Source organism: Podarcis muralis, chromosome 6, assembly GCF_964188315.1.
Source record: "Podarcis muralis chromosome 6, rPodMur119.hap1.1, whole genome shotgun sequence".
In the NCBI taxonomy this organism is placed as follows: domain Eukaryota; kingdom Metazoa; phylum Chordata; class Lepidosauria; order Squamata; family Lacertidae; genus Podarcis; species Podarcis muralis.
Window position 1 is genome coordinate 40,189,752 of NC_135660.1, and position 7,417 is coordinate 40,197,168.

The 7,417-nt window shown below is 42.2% G+C and overlaps 1 protein-coding gene across 1 annotated transcript; it reads right to left on the bottom strand.

Annotated features, from left to right (window-relative positions):
• Positions 1–328: 328 nt before the first annotated feature.
• POLR2D (RNA polymerase II subunit D) lies at positions 329–5,587 on the bottom strand. The gene is made up of 4 exons (XM_028730670.2): positions 5,401–5,587; positions 3,873–4,053; positions 1,592–1,687; positions 329–1,032 (listed from the first exon to the last, which is right to left on the bottom strand). The coding sequence occupies exons 1-4, from the start codon at positions 5,465–5,467 to the stop codon at positions 954–956; spliced, it is 423 nt and encodes a 140-aa protein (XP_028586503.1). The 5' UTR covers positions 5,468–5,587; the 3' UTR covers positions 329–953.
• Positions 5,588–7,417: the final 1,830 nt, after the last annotated feature.

Consider the following 7,417-nt stretch of genomic DNA (forward strand, 5'->3'; position numbering starts at 1 on the left):
AACTGGATGAGGGGCATCTTATCATTTATGACAGCTGACTGACGTATTGTAACATGCGATTTCTGTAGCATAATGCATTTCTGCCTAAGTGTAGGGCATGGATCATGTTTCTACCTTTATGAACCCCATGGTTCTGCCAGCAGTTTCCTTTCACACTACAAAACTAATAAGTGCTACTTATGGTAGCTCCTTCACCCAGTTTGACATTTCCAGTCACACTTCCCAAAACACAAAAGTATTATTTTTTTCTCTCTCCGACATATTATTGCAATTATTGTTTATATCAACGTATGTATACAATAAATAACTTTACATCAATTTACCAACATACAGCATAAATATTATATGCAATTTAATAATCCAACAAATTCCTTCAGCTCCTTGTGTTCATCCACCCCTTGCAGAGTATTTCCTCAAGACAACTGGACTTTTGTATAAACAATGAGTGAATGAGAACATTCACAAATCACAGACCCCTCATTAGAAATACTATACTTTAATTCACAAACAATTGTACAAAATTATTGTTGAGGAGAAAAACTCAGGCTTTTGATTAAAAAAACACACAAATTTATCAATCCTGATTCTACTATTACAATTCTCAAAATATAATAGGAAAAGTTTCTCCTATCTTGGGCAACGTATGTTCATTCTGTCTGGCCCCATAAACATTTTGTATATTCCCAGGAGGAAGACAAAGTTTGGAAACAAATATTAAACTAATCAAGGCAAACTTTTCAGAGTTCTGTGCCTCATGCCACATTAGTCTTGCCAACTCTCAACAAGTCCAAAGAGCTAAGAAACCCTTTTTAAAAGCATGTCATCACCCCACATCAGCTTCTCTTTTATATTGAGAGATAGGCAGGACTGGTCCAGAGGTGTATAGAAACAAATGAACATTCTTAGATTTCTCTTTTTCCATGTTCAGAGTTTGGAGGGTCTGGTTGTTCCTTCTAATACTGAAAACTTCGCTTGGTCTGAATGTCATCAAGAATCTGCTGCAACTCTTCATCTTCAAACCGACCCTCTAAGCTGAAAGACAGGAGCAAGCAATGGTTAAGTTTCTCTCTCTTTTTTTTTAAGGGTTGATGCTCAAGCTTTCCTGAAAGGGAAAAACTATGAATAATGTATTAAGCTGCATGGTGAGGGGGAGTGTTAAGAGCACAGGGCTCATATCTGATTTGATTATGGTCCGGAGGATTGTCTCGGTGTAGCCAATGGCAGGTAAGATTTCCGCAAATGTGGGTTGTACTTTTGGGCATTATCCTACAAAAGTAAAGCTATAAATTACATTTAAAAAAGAAATAAGAACAAAACATAGTAGCTGCAATTATTTAAAAAAGATAACGAGTTTTTAAAAGACAGTTGAGCTAAATAGGCAGCAGGCCACTTCTTCAAGCATCAGGGCTTCAAGAGATGCTTGATCATGGTCAAAATAATAGGCAGTCAATTGAAAATATATTGACCAGTTAACTGGCTGGTATGCTAACCTTAAATCCAACTGTAGAACCATTACTCTGACTTTTTAGTTGTTCATGCTTTACAAACCCTTTGGAACATGAAGTGAATCCTTTCACCTGGGGTGACTCACCTGGGAATTAAAGCTTTGGCCTCCTCAGCTGTCTCAGGACATAAATTAGCTAAACACGCCAATTCAAATTTATGGAGCTTCTTCTGGAGTAACAAACTGCAGGAACAAATAAAATAAACTATGTATGTAAAAAATGGAATACAGAAGAGAACAGAAGTTGCAGAAAAAACAGTACAGCTACTCAAAAAGGATTAGGGATTTATTTTTATCAGGCATAGGCAAACTTGGCCCTCCAGATGTTTTGGGACTACAACTCCCGTCATTCCTGATCACTGGTCCTGTTAGCTAGGGATGATGGGAGTTGTAGTCCCAAAACATCTGGAGGGCCAGGTTTGCCTATGCCTGGTATATATAGTCTATGAAAAGATCACACAAAAGTATCACAAAAATACTAAAAGTAAATACATGGCTTTATATTGTAACATGCTTCAAAGAAAAAGTAACAGTTGCTTACTATTTACTCCACCAAAATTAGTATTCCTAGATAGATCACTTTAACTGAAAGTTACTTCTTTAACAAATCTGGTTAGGATTTCAGAAGGATGGCATTCCCATCAACAAGAGGGAACCCACTAGATTTCCAAATGTTTCTGTCAATTCACACTGCTTTTAATAAATGTAAGTAAGTACCAACTCTACATCTATTTAGGCAGCAATTCTGTTCCCACATACCTTTGAGTAAGCCCCATTGAACTCAATGGGACTTACTTCTGAGGAAATATACAGAATTACATGGTTATTGTTCCAAAAGGCAAAGAAGAAACTGCTTGGACAAGTGTCAACCCATTGGCTATAACAACTTTGAAACATAGGGTTTATCTGAGTGCTTTGACATAAAAGCACACACAGCCACTAACAGTGAACAGAACCAGTGAACACTTTCCAGATTTCAAGCATGTGCAAGAGTTATGATAAGTAGATAACAGACAAAAGTTTAAAATCATGGGCTCTAGAAGGAATCATGCTTATACTAAGGAAAAATTAATTGAAGAAGGAAAAACAATAGCTCTTTTGAATCATCTCAATTATCTATCTACACCTACACCCTGCTTTCCACATTGAACCATCAGATGCCTTTTGGAAGTTCACCATTAGGGAAACCCGTTCCCACTACGGCTCTGAAGCTGCTGGCAGTCAGTGATTACATTTGCATATAGTATTAGTCTATTTCCTAGTCAATGCTGGTTAGGAATAGTGTGCCAGTTATCAATCACTACCACGTGGAAGAGCAAAATCAGCACAGCATCAGATCCTTCAGCCATATTGTCCAGTTAGATTAGCACAGGGTGGTAGAGATCTGTACATTTGCCCAATAAATGCAACCAAACAAAGTACGGCCCAAGCTAGGCTAGATAAGTAATGCTGGTAATTCTTTAGCTTAAGAGGCAACTGTATCAGTTCTAGACTAGCGGAAGGAATGTTGAATCCTACCCTTACAAGACTGAAAGTGACAAATCTTGTAATTTATAATCCTACGAACCACATAAGCATCAACTAAAGAAATAACATGGAAAGAACTCATGGCTCTACGTCAGAGCTTTCCAAACTTTTCATGTTGATGATACACTTTCTAGATAGGCATCATTTTGCGCCAAAATAATTCAGTTTTACTAGCAAACCAGAGGTTAAACTAACCCCTTTTCAGCCCCAGGAGGAGCATGGGGATGGTTCACATGACAAACCTACACACTGCAGCTGACACACTAACATGTCGCGACACAGTTTGGAAAGCTTTGCTCTAGGTTCTATGGCTTAGTACTATGTGCATGAACTGAGATGAACCAAACTTATACTCAGGCTCTCACGCTCCTTCCTTCACTCTCTTCCGCCTGCATTACCAGGGGGAAAACTTCAGCAGTGTCTAGTTTTGCTTCCAAGAAACCCAGCTTGCTATTGCATATAAACCAGATGTCATGGTTTATAGCAAAATCTGGTTTCTATGCATTTACAAGTCAGGATTCTATCAAATGAAAATGAAATACATTTTCATTTGCATTAAACTATAGTTTTACATTACATGTTATAGACTTTTAAATCTGAAGCACACCAGGGGGCTTTAGATGAAGAGCAGTCTAGGAAATGTAGAAACTAAAAGGTCTCAACAGATGTCACACCTGCACATTACTTTCAATTGTGAAATAAAATCAACTTACAAAATAACTTCATTTAATGCTAGAAATAAATGTATTTGCATTCGGGAAAAGGTTTTATTTGTTCAGCTTCTTTTGCATTCACTCCCCCATTAGCCTATGAAAAATAATTTATTTGAAAAATTATTCACCTGCGGACACTAGCAATAGTCTCCCGATTTTTGAAGCGGCTGAAGCGAGCAGTATAATTCAAGGTTTTCATGAATACTTCTGAGAGCTCCTGCTCATCTTCTGCACTCTCATTCTGCTGTTTCCGATGTTCAAGAAGCATGTGCACTTCTGAATTTAGAAGGGTTTCGGCAGTCTCAAATTCTATATGCAAAGATGGGTGAGGAAGAAACTGATAGTTCAAAAGGCACAGAGAAACACACCACCACTGGTAACACTTAAGCCGGGGTACACATATGGTGGTAGCACTTCAGGTGGTGGGTAGAGAATACTATTTTTGAATGATCTGACACATAAAACCCACTCACTCAATTGAGAAAACATATGAAAGAAAGATTCTAGATGAATCCTCTCTTTGCTGTACCTGTGGGAGCATCCAAACATGTGATTGAAGTGGTACCATTTATTCTACTACCCCATATTAAGATCCAGTTATACAGATGTAAAAACAATAATAATTATCTGGCCCATCCTGCCAAATTTACAAAAAGGAGATCATTCTCCAGCTCAATTATTTGTGCAATACAGTCACATGCTTCTCCAGCATACTTCAACACACATGTAAATGTGAAAATATTTCCAAAGTACTAGCACATATAAAACTTGAATCTTAAAAAAGGGCCACAGATTGCTTTGGAACACAGAAGGCATCCTATGCTGCTTTGAAAGACAAAAAGCAAACAAAACAAACAAACAAACATACTGTTTTGTTGCTTGCTCAAGGCAGCTGTTCTGAGAGTGTGAACTATAAACCAACAATCAAAGTAACTGCATGGCATGGACCCCAGAAACAGAGCCATATATTTATCTACAGTTTATATAACGATTGTATATGTAGCATACAACAGAATACTAAACAGCCTCCCATCCAGGGAAGGGCCAGAGATGCTCAACTTCAAAACTGCTGCACCACTTGCCTCGGATAACAGGAACGGAGAGAAGACTCACATTAAACGCACATTCGCACCGTGCATTTAAAACCAGTATGGTGCCACGTTAAGCAGACAGGGCTTCCCGCAAACAATTCTGGGAGCTGTAGTTTTTCTAAGGGCGCCGAGACCCTTATCCCCCCCCCCCCCATCCAGAGCCACCATTTCCAGAGTTCCCTGTGAAGAACTGTTGGTTAAAATCACTCCGAAACCATAGCTCCGTGAGGAGAAATAGGGGTGTCTCCTAACCAGTCTAATTACCCTTAACAAACCATAGCTCCCCGAATTATTTGGCGGCGGGGAGCCATTATTATTATTATTATTATTATTATTATTATTATTATTATTATTATTATTAAAGCGGTACCATGTCGCTTTCAACATATGGTGCGAATGAGGCTAGCAATACACGAGCGCTTTTTACAGCCGAGAATAAGGAATGTTGCTCCCCTCCAGGCAAGGCTCCTGCTGCCTCTTCGCTCCCTCACAAGCCGAGGTCTCCTCGGGACAAGGCCGGGAGCGCCTCGCGTCTCCTGCGCCCCCCGAGGGCCCAGCCGCTCACCCTTGGGAAATAAGAGCTGAGAAGCATCCTCCTCCACATCCACAGCATCGGCGCCTCCGGCCGCCATCGCCTCAGCCAGCCCCGGAAAACCGAAGCGCTTGGCCGGCCGGAAAAGGAAGGAAGGAGGCCTGAGCAGGTGCCCGCGACGCCCTCTGGCGGGGGAAAGAGCCGGCCCGGATGCCGCCTCGGTTTGTGCTGAAGGAAAGAGAGAGAAAAGGAAAAAAGCGTGTCGGGCTATATTGAACATAGTGTGTTCTCTCCCCGGAGTAGTTTGGCGGAGGAGAGCAATAGGGTCGCGCGGCCTCAAAGCGCCCTCTCCCAGCGTTGCCCTGGGCCCCCTTACTCCGAAGTAAATCCCACCACGTTCAGCGCGGCTTACTCCCCAGCAAGTGCGTTCAGGATTGCGAAGCGTGAATCCAGTGGGTTGTTAGCAAGATCCTGTCAGTAAATGAATCCAGACCCGACAGACAACGCCCGATCGCCCGCCCCCATAAATAATAATAATATTTGTATATATTTAGTGCTCCTCTGATACAAAGGAAGCAGGTTTCTAGGCCAGGAAGCAGTGCAGAGCTGAAACCCCGCTGAAGCGTCTGGAGTACCCAAAGTCTGCAGGCTAGGAAATGGGGCAGCCCCCCCAAAGGCGCTTAAAGCCGCGACGGGTAATAAGCAGCCCTCGAGGTATCGGACTGCACTCCCCTCAAGCGCAGCCGCCATGGCAGATAGTCAGGGGTTATAGGAGTCCTGCAACATGGGGCGTGTTGTGTGCTCACGGCCCCCATCCCTCATCAAAACTACCTAGCTGGCAGGGAGCCGGTTCGTAAACGGAATGTGGGGTTCGATGCAACAGTGTGACCCACGTTCAGAACCCGCAGGTAGGCCAGGAGGATGGCAAGAGGGAGAATGTGGCATTGGAAGGGTCCCTGTTTGTTATGGGTCCCTGCCTGCTTCAAGCTCACCTTCCTTCGTTTGCAACTGATTCGCTTAGGGCGCATACGGGCGAGGGGGTTCTCCCCTCAATACTTCTAGGCCAGCAAGCAGAGCTGCGTGAACCACAGGCTCTGGTGCATCCAAGTGACAGTCAAGACCCAAACATTGCCCTAACCAGTTGTTTCTCTCTCCTTCCCTAACTACGCCACTGGAACTGAGCGGTACCACTGCTGCTAAAGTGACGGCAGAGAAGGGAAAGCCCTGCCCTAACCCAACTGCTTTTTGCAGCCAAGGCACCCCTTAGACGTCAAATATTGATCTGCAATTTCCATACTGTCCAGGTGAAAAATGGACAAGTGGCAAACACATTTCACTCTCTGCATTACCCATTGATAAGAGAAAAAAACAACCAAGTGAGCATGCACCTCATTGAGCAGAAACTTATTCAGGTTGTTAACATAACCCTAAGGAGTTTAACTCACAATTCCCTCTGAATGAGAGTGGAAGGCATCACTAATAGGTAAAAAGGTAAAGGACCTCTGGACAGTTAAGTGCAGTCAAAGGCAACAATAGGTAGGGTTGCCAGGACACCCCAAAAGTTGTTGAGCTTTCTTTTAAACAAAAGCACCTATTTGCCTAAGATCCAGGACAAAGTGCCAAGTGCCGCCTTTTGGTAATTCCCCCCCCCCCCCAATGTCAATTCTTCCATTTAAATCCCACTCCTAACTAACCATATCTGCTGAGAAGTGCCACTGATTTCATCGGGGCTTACTCCCAGGTAAGTGGGGTTAGGATTGCAGCCTTTGAGCAAGTGTGCACCTGTAATAACACTGAGTTCAGGAAAGCATGATGCATTACAATTTCCAAGAGCATGCATATATATATGATTACTTAAACAAGCAAAGGGTCAGGAAGTAATTCTGACAATCCTAAACATTTTTTCTCAGAAGTAACTCCCAATGTGTTCAGTGGGACTCAATCTTTAGGATGTTTAGGTTTGCATTATAAGTACCCTATTGTTCCAGCCCTACTTGGAAATAAGCCCACTTTAAAAACCAGTGGAACTAACTTCTGAGTAAACATATAT

Excerpts from the sequence above, each read along its gene's own strand:
- POLR2D (XM_028730670.2), bottom strand. The coding sequence starts at position 5,467 with ATGGCGGCCGGAGGCGCCGATGCTGTGGATGTGGAGGAGGATGCTTCT. Across the intron at positions 4,054-5,400 it reads TCAGCTCTTATTTCCCAAGG|AATTTGAGACTGCCGAAACC; the intron begins GTGAGCGGCTGG and ends CTTTGCATATAG. Across the intron at positions 1,688-3,872 it reads ACTATTGCTAGTGTCCGCAG|TTTGTTACTCCAGAAGAAGC; the intron begins GTGAATAATTTT and ends TTGTTCCTGCAG.